This window comes from Juglans regia, chromosome 9 (assembly GCF_001411555.2).
Source record: "Juglans regia cultivar Chandler chromosome 9, Walnut 2.0, whole genome shotgun sequence".
Classification (NCBI taxonomy): domain Eukaryota; kingdom Viridiplantae; phylum Streptophyta; class Magnoliopsida; order Fagales; family Juglandaceae; genus Juglans; species Juglans regia.
Window position 1 is genome coordinate 1,820,188 of NC_049909.1, and position 16,181 is coordinate 1,836,368.

Below are 16,181 nucleotides of genomic sequence, written 5' to 3' on the forward strand. Positions count from 1 at the left end.
TCGGTGAGTGACACCTCACCGCTGGCACAGACAAGGTCGGTGGGCCCTGACAACTTCGCCAAGACCCTCCATCTCTCCCTCCTCCAACTCAGTCCCTCCCTTATCAAGCTCAATCTCAACACTAACCTCCCTTGCGTGACCACTAGTTCCTTCCCCAAAAGGCACACTAATTTCCCATTTCATTAACAGCAACGGTTCCTTTTCTACTCCTTTTTTAGCCAACCCATTTTTTGTACCCACTTCTTTCCACTCCTTAGCCTCACCAGCTTTACAAGAAGGACCCGTCCCCTCTTTCCTCACACCCGCCTTCTTACTTTTCTCCCCATTCCTGCAAACCACATTCGTGTGCCCTTGCCTAAAACATTTAGTACAATAGAATTCCCTTTTTTCATACACCACATCTTGCCATAGTTGGTTACTCTGCCCAATCACCAGAGGAAAACCTTTTATAGGATCCTCTAGGAGATCCACCTCCACACACAGTCTAGCCCCCGTAGCACGCGTTCGATACATCGTCGCATTATCAGTACCCAAAAACCTCCCAAACTGAGATGCAATAATTTGTAAACAGTCTAACCTATACAAATAGAGTGGCAATCCAGGAAGATAGATCCACTGCGGAGCAATGGACGACTCCTTTTTAGGTTGAAATCCACCAATCAGTTAAACAAGCAAAACTGGCAGCCTGCCACAATTCTCCCCTCTCTCGCCCAAGCATGGAGGTAATCCTTCTCGGTTGCCAAGTGTAACAGCACATGGAAATCATCCATGAAGCTGATCATTGGCACTTCAACAAATCCCCAAGATTTAATAATGTGCCTTCTCAACACATCAATCGATGGTCTCGCCGAGAGGAATTTGAGGACCAACACAAACTTTAAATCATCAGCAACTCTGTCTATCTCTGCATCTGTGAATACGAACCCCAAATCTCCATCAATCATCTCAGGCTTCCTCGATGGAAATCGAAACTTGGCCACCGATAACGGTCGTTGCAGAGCCTGGATAAAAGACCTCTCCCCCCCCAATGCCCAACGAAGGCTCCCCTTCCCCTTTTCCTTTTCCTTCCCCTTGTTTTCCCTCCACACCCACAGAATAAACCATCCCTAACCCACCGATAGCAAGGGCCACCAGAGAGTGAAACAGAGATTGGCAAGAGGCCGACCCCCAATGCAAGCAAACGAAAACTCAGAGGAACCCTAGTGGAGAAAACAAATCAGCCTGCCTTGCTAGGTGGACTTTAAACCAGTAGAGTATGTTTACTTAAGTTTTATGAAGTTGGGATATTAATTATTCTGGTCCTATATGGTGATTCGTTTATATTCTGTTACGATTATTGCATACTACTAGAAGCATGCTAAGTTCATTGCATTATTATCTGTCATGTACAGGGACATGTAAGATTGTGTTGCATGTCCCGACGATTTAATCTCCGTCAAATTCCAATCGGGCATTGGGGGCGTTACACAATATGTCAAAATCTATGCCGACTCATAGGACCTATGCAATAGATCCAATGTGACCCGTCAACCAAATCTAGATCTTGAAAGTCTAAATTTTTTTGGTCTGGCAAATGGTAGATTAGGCTATGGTAAAGGGAGGCGGGTGGGTCCCACACATCGCTTTCGATGGCACATGAGACGTGTGCCCATCATTTTTGACGACTTAATAGTCGTCTTGTACAAGATTGGACAAAATCCAACAGATTAGTCTTTTTCAGCCTCGGAGGAAAAGGAACAACAAAAATAACTAAAAATTGAAAACAACTCGGACAGAGTAAATAGATAAGGAAGGAGGATGAACTCCCTGCTCTCCAACTGAAAAACCAACAAGGAGAGATGTTTGGGCATGGGAATGAGGGTACGAGGAGAACGGAAATAACTGAGATCTTTCAATTTGCCTCTGACCATCAAATTAATTGTGAATAATCCGTCCTACCACGAGGAAGTTCCATTCTATTATTGTAGCCCGTTCAGATCAAGTATATACACCATGGTAACTACAAAATTAACAATCATTTCATTAGACAACCCTTGTCATGACAATTATAGTAAAACATGTTGCCAAAATTATCAGTAACTATTATTAAGCAACTTTGGCATAAAATTAAATATATGTAATTATATCAACAAAAAGAGCTCATATTAGAACAAAATGGTGATACAAATTGAATAGGAACTTAATTAAGCAGACAAATGTCCTCAAAGACGTTCCTTTTGGTCAATCCTGGCCCAGCTTACGCTTTTTCAACTTTCTCAACCGTGCCAGCCGCTCTCTTTCTTCTTCTTCCTCTATCAATCTAAGTTGCTCTTCATCCTCCTTCCTCGCAATTTTTGCACTGTAATAGAGAAAAAAGGGAATAAATTTAAAAAATAAAGAAAAGAAAAGAACGGAATGGGAGGAATGAAAGTGAACATGATTTCATCAAATAGGAGAAAAGATCTGAACAGTGTCTTATTCAAGCAAAAGTGAAACAATGCAAACCTTCTATTCTCCTCCCTCATTATATCGGCATAGTTTGCCTCCATATCACTATCATCACCATCGTCATCGTATCTGTTGGGATTGTACCTAATAAAGATTTCACCAGTTCACTCGTCAGATGTCAGGCATGCAGCTATTTGTCTTCATTTTTTTCCTATTTAATTCAACATAACAGTTCTAAAGTAGCTGCCACAATTGGCCATTCTGTTAAGCCTAGGTTGACTTTAGGTCTAACCCAATGTCCACAAAATAATAATCAACGCCCCATTTTTTTCCACACATAAATTGGCAGTTCTGTTTAACGTTTTACAACTCTGATAAGAGAAAAATGAATGCCATTTAAACTTTCCTGCTCCAGAATTTTTGAAATCAAACACACTTCTTCCAACATCCTGCCCAATGACACAGAGTATTAAATAGATAGTGAAAGAAAACTCTATACCTGAACATTTGTCTGATCATACTGATGGCTTTTACACCATCATCATCGTCATCAGAATGCCGACTTACAGGCCTTGGCTTTTTCAAGGGTCGTTGGTCCCTGGAAGTCTGATATGATGAAATTTGCTTTTGTGGCTTGTTTATCTGTTGAAATTTCATGAAAGGGAGTAGACATTGTGAATCTTCACAAATTACTGCCATGTAAAATTTAGCAAAAAGAACTGAAAGGGCAACATGGAGTTGTACAAGTGTGCGTGTGCAAAGGGTGGGCACAAACCTTTGATTTTGACGATGTCAATAGCTGTTTTGGCACCATTTTAGATTTATTAGACTCTTGTTGTCTCCTTTTTTGTTCTAGGGGCTGCTTTGGAGCAGATGAGTGCACTTGTGAAGATGATCTCTGCACGCCAGGCATAGAACTTTTTGCAGCTGGTGCAGAAACCTTCTTCTCCATGGCAACCTTCTTGTCCGTGGTAGCAACACGGTTCTTCAAAGGCAAACCTTTTGGCCCCACAGGCCGGCCTGGCCCATTCCCAAAGTTGCTACCAAGTTGTTTTCTAGAATCTGCTGTCTTAGTAGCAGAATTCAACTTGGACCCTGCTTTAGAATAGAACTGACCATTCATAGAAACAGTTTTCCTTTCTTCATGTCTGCCACTGCTGCCCGAAGGTTCTTTACTCTTCTTCATTGGCACATGAGCCGCTCGCGCCTCTTCAATATCAGCAAAAACCCTTCATAAGTTTTCTCAATGAAATAGTTTGATATAAGTACAATAGAGCAAGAGGAAGTAAAGCACTAACCACCGTGACCATGATTTGGAAAGGAGACATTTCTAGGCGGCGGTTCTTTAGAAGAAGCAGGAAGCTCAGCATCGTCGGATAAAAGAAATGAATAATCTCTTGTATCCTTGAGTTTTTGGACTTTAGTCTTTAACTGCATAAATAGAAAACTTATTGCATGGGTGAAAAGGACTCACATACACTTGTAAATGTTCAAAGACCAACACAAAACAGACTGCTCTATGCATACCTCAGTTTTGACTTTCGGTAGCTGGTGACGCGAACCAAGTTTTGGCCCTTTAGATGTTGAAGTGTCCTTTTTGTTCTGCAAGTTAACAGTAAAACAAAAACTTAAGACCACTTGCATTCAGCACATATTTCCCACACACATCAGGACCATGCAAGCCAACTTCAAGAATATTAACAGAATCATAAAATTAACAATCAATTCTAGAAAAAGAAAACGGAGAAATTGTTTCTCTCACAAGGCAAAGCAGAACATCAGAAAGTCATTACATTCAAAAACCATTTATTTATGCAAATTAAATACGAACTGTTGTCAGAGGAAAGGGACTATACGGCGGCCAAAGGAGCAGACAATTTAATAGAAAAAGAAATGGAAAATTAAATTAAATTGGCAATTAAAGAGAGTAGAAATAACAAAAACCAGAAAGAAATAATGCCAATTATATGCTTGCATTTCTATCTAAAACTAAATATTTAAAAGCACCAAATTTTGTGAATATAGAAGTCTAGATGTCATTGGCAAGTCATTCCAAACACATAACAGTGCAAAGAAAGTTTGATACCATTTATGGCAAACAACCAACAAACACCCCGAATAAGGGTCTCAAATTTTGAGGTATAAAGCTAAACAACTACCTTCTCAAATGTCCAAAGGCAATTTCCCTGGACCTCATCTACAAGTTAACCTCACAGAATCAGCTTATACCAAGAATTATTTTATGTAAAAGCATTTCATTCTCTTGAATGCACCAAACTTTCTAGTTTATCTTCACATTATTAAGAATGTTGTAAATAAATTACTAAAGGTACATTGAGAAAATCACTTTGGATGCATGCCCCAAAGGTGGTCCCATCAATGGTGATTCAAAACCCTCTATCAATATATATACGACAGCTTGAGACAGAGATCAGATTTGCTGCAGATACTCCAATAATATATCCCACATCTGAGGTTTAAAGTACATACGCCATGGAGGGAGTTCGAAAGTCTGGATGCCAAATGGTTGGTTTCTAACAATGACTTGCTTTCTTGTATTACTCTCTGGGCAATTACTGGTTGAGAATTGCCAAAGAAGGATCCGTAACTGCATAAATAAGCAAAATAAGATGGTTAGGAATCTATATCACTGAAAACTTCATTGCTATTTTCCACATGGAATATTAAAAAAGAACCATAAGCAGAATAAAACATTAGACATTAAAATCATATCATTCTATTGGCCCATGTCATGCACTCCCACACACAAGCATGTATGTCAAGTTTGATGGTCCTAATTCTTTAAAATTCTCCAAGTCCATGGGCCCATGTCATGCTGATGTCAAATCGTTTGTCCATGTTTATGCAACAAAGCTCGCCAAACCACGATAGGATATTTTCATTTCAATGTTTCATTAAAGTATATACAAAACAAACTGTATTTTTTTTTTGATAAGTACAAACAAATACTGTATTCATTACAGTAGAAGACATTACTAACAAACATGAGCACTTGTCAACACAGTTGAGAATCAAATAAGCACTTCACTCAAGCACCTATTAAATCTCACATATTCCATATCAATCTCTACTCAAACTCTTACTAATTGAATGAGGTATGAACCTATATTCTTAAGTTTCACCATATACTGTGATATATATGTTAAGACAAGCTCGCGTGATTTTTGGTAAGTTAGAATGCATGAAAACCACCAAACAGAGGCTGTTTGGCCCACTTGGGGTAGCTGACAATTATTAGTGATTCAGGAGCTTTTGGTAAAACAAATGCTAACATACTCAAACTTACTTCTAGAGCCATTTGGGGTTGTTCTTGGAAAGAGTTCTGATAAATTTTCAAATATCTAAGCATGTCACGATTTTGGTATGCACATGGTTTAGAAACATTTTCCTTCCTAGACACTAGCTGCTGTGTGTCATACAACAGTGAACAAATCAAACTGACGATTCAAATATGCAAGAAATCATGGCTTAACGAATGAATGTTCATGCTTATATTATATATGCAAATATTTCCACCTTTTAGAAAGAAATCTGGTTTTTGAGTTATAAAACCATACTTAAAACATTTTACATGCTGTGAGTGGGTGCCTTAAGTGTGTCCCTCAACTCTAGACATGTCAAACACGAAATCCATGAGTTTACTAGCTGTATGGCATTGTTATGCTGCTGCCAGGCTCCTGTCAGCATGTGAATTATGTGCGCCCTGCCTATGATGTCAAAGTAGCATTTATAGGAATCTGTTACGCATGTTTCTAACTCATTTTACATGCAATTCTAGGTAGGGGTAGGGTTCTAGGTGCTGTCTAGGTTGCTGGCAGCAACCTTGATTCTTAGTGCTTCTAGAAGTTGGGTGGTTTCTCACATTTTCCTAACCAAGGTTGAGTTGAAGGAAATCCTTGGCTGCTTCAACAGCAGCTTTGCCCTGCAAGTTCACTAAGATGTGAGTACCAGCAAACTGCCATAATATAACATAGGGGATATTTAATGCTGACACGGAAGTTTTGATGTATTGAAGATAAATCCTCAACAATATTGCAGCAGAGTTTAGGAGTTTTTTTTTTTTTTTTTGATAAGTGAGTTCAGGAGATTTCTTCTAGTGGATTTAGTGGAGAGAACTCAAGGAAGAGGGCTGTAGGATGGCAGCAACTACTGAATGACAGCACATGCTTCGAAGCAAACAAAGAGAGTAGAGAACTCACAGAACTCACTTGGGAGTTGCTGTCACAGCAGCAAAGTTGATAAAACTTGGTTGTATTTTGTGCAAGCCTAAAATATTATGCCTTAGTGAATCAAGCCAATGTTCAAGAGGAAGAAGAGAGGGTGCTTGGGGCTGCATCTTAGCTAGGGTGGCAGTGACTGGTTTGCCGCAGGAATCCTTGTGTAGACAGGGAAGAGAGTGGCAGCACAACAGAGGAGAGTAGCTATAGTCTCTTTCTCTTGCCGACTTTTAGAATAAAGGTGCAGGGAGTGTTTCTTGGCTGCTAGGCGAAAGAGTAAGGGCCAGGTGGTTTCTCTATTGCTGCCTTGTTGGTTAAATGGCCTGAGAAGCTACTAGGATTAGTGTAAAGGGGTGGCAGCTAGGGTTTCACTTGGGTAGAAAAGATATTTTTTTATGGGTAAAATAAACTTTTATTGAAATATAAGAATAGGTGTTGCCCAAGTACATAGGAAGTATACAAAAGAAAATGCCTAATTACTTGGGAATAAAAGGGTTTTAGGGTTTCTGGACCTAAGGGTGATACATGAGCATAGGGGCTGCTGGTATAATCATGGCAAACCCTTATTTCGAATTTTATTAGAAATATACTAGGGTTTCTTGGGCACAAGTGGCAGCCTTGATGTTATGAGGGAAATCTGGGAATTTCAAAGCAAATCAAAGCTGGAGGGGCCAGATATGGATTGAGAGAAGAATATTTCAGCATGTCCTAGGAAGATTATCCAGGAATTTTGGTGGGAGGAACTTCCTAATACGGCCTTAATATGCTTAGTGGCAGCTGTGGTGACAGCTTGAAAAATCAGGGCAACCTCTAGCATAGAAGTAAGATCCTCATAATTGAATCATATATTATAATCAATGAGAAATCCTTAACATCGGTCGGTCTAATATTTCCCAATTAACAGCCCACCACTAATTAAGTGACACCTAAGCTTTCAACCACAATCTTCTTGTATATCCACTACATCTGATTATCAACTATTGGCAGATTCATATAATCCGAAAAGCACCCTCTCTCTCTCTCTCTCCTTCGTCGATCTTCTTCCCCATGTTTCTTACTTTTCTTTTTTCAATTTTCTGGTCTTCCTTCTACTCTCTCTCCCATCTTCTTCCAAGCAACATCTCCTCGTTGGCTTGTATATATCCTCACTAAGATACTTTCCCACCCACTCACTACAGACGAAGCAAGAAGACTTGTAATATTTGATTTTTCGGTAGACTCCCTCGACCATGGTTTGCTGGTGATCCCAGTCCATCTGAGACCGATTGTGATCCGGGAGGTCTGGGTGGCTAACTTGGACTTTGATATTGGTTAGAAAATTTTTCCAGGTTTAGTTTAGGAAATTTGATGTTGGTTCTTGAGGGGCTTTTATACGGTCGAATCGGATTTGAATGTCTTTAACGAAGCATTGGGTTTCTTTGGTTCTTTGTATTCAGCATGTCCAACTCTGGATTTTTTTTGGGTAATAATTTCGATTTTGGACTTCTATCTTTTGAATCAGAGTTGATAATTCTCCGGTAATGGTCATTTCTATGGCTTTCCTGTCTCTCTTTCTCAACTCTTATGTCTCTCTCTCTCTCTACAACTATTGGATTGCATTTGGGTCCTTTTCTCTCAGAAAATGGCTTTTCCTCCATCTATGGCCTTTTGCATAAGACTCTTGAACCAGTTGTCAAAGGGGTTAAAGTTAATGGAAGCCATTTGGGTAGAGAATGGAGGAGGGTTTAGCAAAAGGTTGAGAAATGGACGAAGAACTGAGTGAGAAGAGAGTTTTTCCTAAAAGCTGAAAGCCTGAAAGACCACAGAAAATCCGTGTGGGTGTTTAGAATCGTTTGTGTGGTGAAGCCTATTTATCTTATTGTGTTTTTTCTTACGTGGCAACCACTGAATGGAGGGCTGCTCTTGGGCGTTTATTAGCCCGACCATTGCAAAGCGGACATCATAATCAATCTGGAAAAAATGGCAAATGTTACTCCTTTTTTTCTTCGAGTCAAAATATTGATAGGCCAACTAATTTAGGCTAGTTTATATTTAATTAAATCAAGTAATACAATAAATCTTTATTTCTTTATCCTAACTGCTTTTGATGAGCAACTAAATGTGACTTTACAAGTTTAGGTGCCATCAATCTTGCCACTAGTTAATTTGGAATTCACAAAAAGCAGTCAATCAACACACTTGCAACTACACCTGAAAAATACAAGATTCATTCCATGGTTTTTCAAATGACAATGCCTGATGAGCTTGAAAACAGCTACAAAGTGTATTAGTTCATTGGTAAAGAATACTATAATGAATGCAAAAGCAAATACTTTGTAGAGATCCACATGATCAAAGTCATTGTGGCACAATGTTAATTGAAAGGACTCGGTTAATATTGAAAATCCCCAAACAACAAAAGAAAATGCAAGCCCCCAAAAAGCCAAGAAACATCATAAAGAGAAAAGTCCATGTTAAACTAGTAGAAAATGATGCTATGTCATGTTAGTAGAAATAAGCAAATTTGTAACGTCCCAATAGAAGGCCCAAATCACATGGCCTCTAAAAGGACTAATCAATGATACAATTGGAACCCCATTGAAACATTATAAAGAGCAAGAACTTCTCCCTCCCAAGCAATGTGGGATCTCATACACCACCTACCATCATTTATCATATGGGGGTATCACAATTTCCCCTCCTTAAATTCCCGACATCCTCATCGGGCCTATCCGTCGTAGGTGGCACGACTCAAGTTCCAGATTTCTGGTTGGGACTGGCTCTGATACCATTTGTAATACCCCAATGGAAGACCCAAGTCACATGGCCTATACTCCAACAAAACTAGTCAAGGATACAATTGAAGCCCCATTGAAACATTATAAACAGCAATAACTTCTCTTTCCCAAGCAATATGGGATCACATACACCACCTACCCTCACTTATCACATAGGGTATCACAACATCACTTACTTAAAAAACCAAGAAACATCATAAGGGTAATTCCATGTTAAACTAGTAGAAAATGATGCTATGTCATGTTAGGAGAAATAAGCACATCACTTACTTATCGTATGGAAGTTTCTTCTTCATCTCATTCGAACCATTTTTTGAAGAACCATTTTTTGAAGAACCATTATCCTTTTTCATCTGCTTTCTGATTTGCTCTTTCAATTTTTGCCTCAACTCTAGATACTCTAATTCCTCTCTAGTAGGCTTCGGATCTTCCTCTTCATATCCCTCCTCCTCCCCTTCTCCAGGATCTTCCTCTAGCTCTTCCCCTTCCTCCTCATACTCATCATAATCTTCAAGTTCTCCATGCAATTCCTATATCATCATAACCAGTGTGAAATGTCTCCACAGCAGAAGAGTTCGAACATAATAATGAATTAAACAAAAATCCAAGTCTGCTTACATCTCTATCATATCCCCGCATTTTTGTGTCGGGCCTTGTTTATGCAATCAATATAATACCTGAAAAAATTCAAAACCAACTAGTAAAATCAATACAAGTTTGTAATTTATTTATTTTCTTGAAATAAACATCTAGACAGTGACTGTTAGAAATTTTCTTTACTATTTCAACATTCTTTAGCATGTGAACTGAAATGATGAATTAGTACTATGTAAAGTTTTGATTTCCATTATGGTGGTCATTCTGATTTATGCAATGGAATGGAATATTTGGGTACCCATGTGTACCAGTTTACGGTTTCAGAATTATCACTATATATATGTATTTCATACTTCATTAAAAAAAAAGCATAACTCATCATCTATCAACTAAAATATTAATTCTTCAAATTTAATAAGTATATAGCAATTACTTTGTATAAGTATGGAGCAGAACCAAACATTATGACTTGTGAGCCTACATGCTTGTTTACATCATATTTAATTGTCACAAACAGATTAGCCCAAGTTTGACATTCAGTTAACAAGATTTATCTTGAGACAACTTTTTTCCTTCAATACCTTACTAGTTTGGGAATTGCTATAGACTTCAGCGGACTCAGGTTTCATGAATCTATTTCTAGATCTTGATTAGGTGTTTTCTCTAGTATACGCTTTGAGTACTTGGGCTACGCTTATTTTTCAATCCTATTAATAAAATTTCTTTTACATATATAAAAAAGTATCATGATGAGGTAAAGCCCCTTTCATTTGGTACCCAACTTATCCATCCCAATACCATGAAAGAGGGTGAATGTAAAGATTTCAAGTGCATGCTTCCATTATGTGATGTGATTAGTAACACGGGTGTGAACAATGATCAATTTCCTCTCCGTAGGAAGCCATAACCCATGTGTGAACAGTGAGTTGAGAGAAACCCTAACCCGTGTGTGAACTGTGACGGGCCCCAGCGTCCTCGCTAAGGGCCATCAGCGTCAGTTTCCTCGCCCGCGAACTCTTTCTGTGTTCTTCTTTGCCGGCATCGGTCGCCGTGTACTTTGAATCCGTCACAGTTATGATTGACTGACCCAGACAACTCCGTTGTGGGGTCTCTGACATCGGTTCTTCTCCGATGACTGGGATTTTTCTGCTACTCTTTCGTTACCTCCTCTAGCAAATTGTGATTTGAGCCTTTCCACTAGCCACCGCTACAGACTGTTTCGATGGACTCCGACGACCACTTTGTGGGCCTCCGACATCTGTCATCCTCCGGCGACTGGTAGTTTTCTCCGTAAACTCAGGGATTGTTGCAAGAAATCTGTTAACTCAGGGCCTTCTTCAGATATGCATTTTTAGAGGATGAAGCGGGAACAGTAGGGAGCAGTGGGAACATATTTCCAATGGGTTTTGACAATGACGACGAAGCACGATGCAGTTTCGTCCCAGTTGGAAGGTGAGAGGTGGTTGAAAGTTGAATAAAAAACTTTCGTTTTTTACGAAAGAGGGAGGAAATATCTTTCATATTTTTTAACGTAGCAAAAGGATAGCTAAGTTCATGTATCTAGGGGGGACAACAGCTTCGTGGGTGGCTAAGGGTATTGAGGATTGTTTAGAACTTAAATGCCATGAAGGTTTCTTCAGAGAGCTAAGGATGGGTATGGAGTTTTTAGCATTCAACATCATGTTAATGCAAGGGGTAGTTTTCTGTGGCTCTCAGAATTCCAAAATGGAAGGAGGAAAGGTTTGTTAGTGATTCCGGAGGGCGCAAATGGCATTGAATGTAAAGGCTTTCTACAGTCCATTTTAAGTGTCACTTAATCCAAAGCTACTACGAGAAGTGGGGAGTTTGTTGATGGAAAAACAATGGGAAGGCCTTCCTCAACCAAAGGTGCTTTGTACTCAGCAGTGTTGAGGTCACTGGCGGGTAGTCAAGCCGAGATCAACTCAGTGGTAGAACAAAAGGGCAATGCACTTGTAGGAGACCAAAGACCTTAGGTGACATTAGGAGAGTTGGAGGGAGTCTTATGGGATGTCAAATCTCAATTGAAGGGAGTTATGGATTATGTAAGAGATCTAATGATTAAAGTGGATAAGAGGCTACACTTAGTCGCGGGTACAAGTGTGCTAGCAAGTGTGCCGGAAAGTGCGCAAGCAAAGGGTGTGTCAACGATAGGATCGTTGGACGCTAGCATCTTTGTTCATGCTAGTGTCACTATGCCTTCTGAGGGAGCTATAGGGTCTCAGGCACTAGTTGCAGATGATGTTGGTCCTTTTGTCCAGGGTTCATTTGTAGTTGAAGAAAGGGATCCCTCCAAGGTCTCGAGTATTTTGGAAGAAACAATCGAGCCTCTTTTAGAAGATGCAAAAGGGGCAACAGAAGGTAGTGCTTCCCCTCTTGAGGAAGCAATAGGGTTAAACAAAGTGGCACGGCAAGGATCGTCGAGGGGTGGAGCAAATACACACAATATCGATGGAGGGGAGGAATCTGTAATGGTAACAGATTGAGGGGACAACAACCATATAGATGTCGAGCAACCATTTGGAGGGAAGGAAATTATCGATTTGTCATTGGTGCCTCGTGTCGGGGAAGGTTTAGAATTGTTGTTGGTGCCTCGTGTAGGGGAAGGTTTAGAGTCGGGAGTGCACTCGGGTACTCTGGTTGGGGATAATGTCGTTCCCCTAGTTTCTCTTCCTCCGATTAATGATATAGCGGGTTCAACTTCGGATTGGATTCTGAATAAAAATAACGGGTTTCTACAAACCCTGGGACTTTCATATAGAGAACAGGAAGAATATGAAGACCAATATAAAACACTACTCACTGCAATCGAGGCGAGCCACGCGCTTGAAACCAAATCTAAGTTTAAGAAAAGTAGGGAGTTAAAGAATCTTTCATGGGCAATCAACTACGATGCTAAGGGAGGTAGCTCAAGTCGAGGGAAGGCTAAAGGGAGGGCTTTCTGATGTTTAGGTTGAGGATTAGTTTTACAGAACCTAGGGGATGGGGTCAGGGAGGTGTAATGATAGTTTTCCAATTCGGGTTTGGTGTATTTTGGGTAGGTTTTCATGGGCTTTTGGGTCATTAAGGGGCTTCTTATATGGGCTAGGTGTTTTTCTTATATACGTCCAGTGTACTTGGTTACTCCTATTGATATATATATAATATTATTACTTATCAAAAAAAAAAAAAATTATCTTAAGACAAATTACCTATGAAGGGCTGCATTTGCACAACCAAACACACAAATGTTCTATCAAATCTTTTGAAATATTTGGCTTTGAAGGAAACTTGATAGAACATAGATTCATATTGAAAAACAATTATACCCATGAGAATTACAATGCATACCTGAATTCCTCTATATATGGGGATGGATATTCATCATCCAGAGCATAGAATAGGACATTTGGCTACAACACATTGATATTACATAATGAAATCCCTAGAAGATGATACTGAAGAGGATTTACATTAAGTTGTTCTCCATCATGGTAATCTTTGGTTGAAATTATAACAATGTGATATAAGAAAACCACAGATATTGAGTACAGCTAATTACCATTTGCAACAACAAACTTTCCTTATTTTTCACTATCATCTTTCACTTGAGAATATATGATAAGTGAGACTAAGCCATAACTTAACTTAGAAACAGAAATTTTAGGAGCATGATTTAATAAAATCAACACTTTTCCTGATTATCATCAAATTGATACATAATATACATCAAATAAACAAAAGGGTAGCGTAAAAACCCATCACAACAATTAGGGAGACTGCTAAGCTTACCGTAGATGATGGTAAGATTAGAGAAGAGTGTTAGACTGCTGGGTGGGTGGAAGCGTAGTGCACGTTGGGTCGGAATTGTGGAAGACATAGCTATGACTGGGCCATGTGTGCCTGTAAGCGAAAGCCGGAATCGTGGTGGTAGTGGGATGTGAAGACTGGGTCACTGGAGAATTTGCCGAAAATTTTTCATGTGTAACCTGAAGTTTTCAAGTGAAAAGCAAACTTTTGAGTTCAATTCCAATGGCTGTTTTGGTTTAGATACTAGAACGGAATATTTGGTAACAATGTGTACTGATGTATCGTTTCGGGATTACTCAATATATGCATATATCTATATATATATATATATAAAGTTTATACTAAAAATATTTTTTTACTAAGTAAATCCATACTTTTTATAGGTAATAAGTAAATTTATACTTAATAATAACTCATTATCTATCATCTTGAAAACAAAAAAAATAATCATCAAATGAACATAAAACATTAATAATTCATAGTTCATATAATCCCATATTCCTCCATAACTGACAAACAAAATGAATTGGAACAACACATTGTTTCAAAAATTGGAACATCACATTGTTTTATTAGTTTTGAATCACCAAAAAAAAAAATTAAGAGCAAGCAAATCCCACCTTTATTTTTCTTGGTCCAAATAAGTATAAAACAATAATCAGATTTTTGTAACACAAACTGGCACCACAATTATTTTTTTTCTTTTCCTGTTTTTCACGTGTGTGGAAAAGGGTTCCAAGCAAGATTGAACACTAAGTTTTAATCCGAGGTGAGATTTATATATAATAGTTGTCCTAGTTACTAAAGCTAATTCTTGGTTCTTATGTGGGTCTTGCATGCACTATGGAGCAGATTTTTGGTCACATTGATTAAAATGTTTACGTTTATCATTAACAAACAATGAACTAAAGGATGCAGTTGCAGAAGGAAGAAATTTCCAAAAAGGTTCTGCCGCCAATAAGGGAAAATCCACACAAACAAACACAAGGGGCACAAATGAGTAGAACCAGCCATCACAGCCAAATGAATCACAACCAAGATTGACCAAAACAAGAGAAAAATCCAGCTCAGGGACACAAAAAATGGGCATCCGGGAATCAATCACAACAGCCTCCTCGGTGGGCATATCAATCACAGAGATATAGAGAGGCACGAGAGTACCTATATTCCGTCACGTGTTTCTTGCGGCGTCGCCAGTGGGTGGGGCGGATCAATCTAGGGATTTTTGCACGAGATGTTAGGGCTCGTCAAGAGTACGAGGGAGAGAGAGAAACGATTGTGGGGCTTACCTGTAGGAACGGGAGGGGCGTCTGAGGCGGCTGTGTGTGGCGGTGCTGGTGTCCAGACGACGGTGGAGGCAGCTGTAACAGTAAACATTAACATTTTTGCCCAAAACTTGTGGAGAGAGAGATAATCGGGAAGAGAGGCGGAGAAGAGAGGGAGGGAAATAGACCCACCGAAGATGGCGCTAACGAGTGGTGGTGGCTGGCTGAGATGCAGGGAGACGACGAGGGGGCAGATGACCAGCGGGACAGAGATCGGGGGCTTCGGAAATATTTTATTGAATTTCAGAGGACTCTCGCGGTGGTCTTCTGTTTATCTTTTGTGGGGGGCAATGCCACTTTTTCTCTCTCTCTCTCTCTCTAAACTTTTGTTTATGTGAAGAACAGAATAAGTATGATGATGGGAATAGAATTGTAAATTTTATCAAATTAATCAAATTATAACGTGTCATACAACATAAATGACATTTTTTTTCCTCGGTAAAAGAGAGTTGGAGGGGCCGATCAGAGATGATTTTTTTATGAATAAATTTTTATAATTTCTTAACATTTTACATTTCATATTTTTTTTAATTTTTTTAATTTTTTTATTAAATATTTATTATATGAATAAAAAATAAAAAATTTAAATAATTTTAAAAAAATAAACTCAAAAATGTTTTTTTAAAAAATATTAAAAAATTTAAAAATTTAAACAAATGTGGAGTGTGGTAGAGATTGTGTAGTAAAATTCTTTTTTTATCAAGATGTGACTATAGTAGCACCCAACACACTAGGAAGCCAAACGAGGAGGGGTCTAGAAGACAAGAACTGCAAATGCTCCTTATAAGTCAGCTTGACCCCAACCCATGATGGCATCAATGGTCCATAAGCTAATGAGTCACCAATAATACTGAACACTTCCTATTACGGGATTTAACTCCAGAACCTAGTGTCGATTGCCAAACTCATGACATTTTACTTATACCTGTAATGATTTATACGAGTTCTAAATAAATAAATCATGTACAATCCTTTTATAAAAAATTCAATTTATTACGCGAAAGTGTTCA

The 16,181-nt window shown here is 38.9% G+C and overlaps 1 protein-coding gene across 2 annotated transcripts; it reads right to left on the minus strand.

The window, feature by feature from the left end:
* Positions 1 to 1,957: 1,957 nt before the first annotated feature.
* LOC108980102 (protein spt2-like) lies at positions 1,958 to 15,502 on the minus strand. 2 transcript variants are annotated; one of them, XM_018950916.2, is made up of 13 exons: positions 15,304 to 15,502; positions 15,136 to 15,207; positions 15,008 to 15,061; positions 13,829 to 14,025; positions 10,061 to 10,119; positions 9,713 to 9,972; positions 4,918 to 5,035; positions 3,955 to 4,029; positions 3,726 to 3,858; positions 3,203 to 3,636; positions 2,927 to 3,069; positions 2,485 to 2,571; positions 1,958 to 2,338 (listed from the first exon to the last, which is right to left on the minus strand). In XM_018950916.2, the coding sequence occupies exons 5-13, from the start codon at positions 10,079 to 10,081 to the stop codon at positions 2,221 to 2,223; spliced, it is 1,389 nt and encodes a 462-aa protein (XP_018806461.2). In that variant the 5' UTR covers positions 10,082 to 10,119; positions 13,829 to 14,025; positions 15,008 to 15,061; positions 15,136 to 15,207; positions 15,304 to 15,502; the 3' UTR covers positions 1,958 to 2,220. The 2 variants fall into 2 exon arrangements, with proteins under 2 accessions (XP_018806461.2, XP_018806462.2); XM_018950917.2 differs by lacking the exon at positions 13,829 to 14,025.
* Between the last annotated feature and the right edge of the window lie 679 nt (positions 15,503 to 16,181).

Coding starts and splice junctions, on each gene's coding strand:
- LOC108980102 (XM_018950917.2), bottom strand. CDS start 10,081: ATGCGGGGATATGATAGAGAT. Junction 3,637..3,725: donor TCCAAATCATGGTCACGGTG/GTTAGTGCTTTA, acceptor CTGATATTGAAG/AGGCGCGAGCGGCTCATGTG. Junction 2,339..2,484: donor ATGAGGGAGGAGAATAGAAG/GTTTGCATTGTT, acceptor TCTCTATTACAG/TGCAAAAATTGCGAGGAAGG.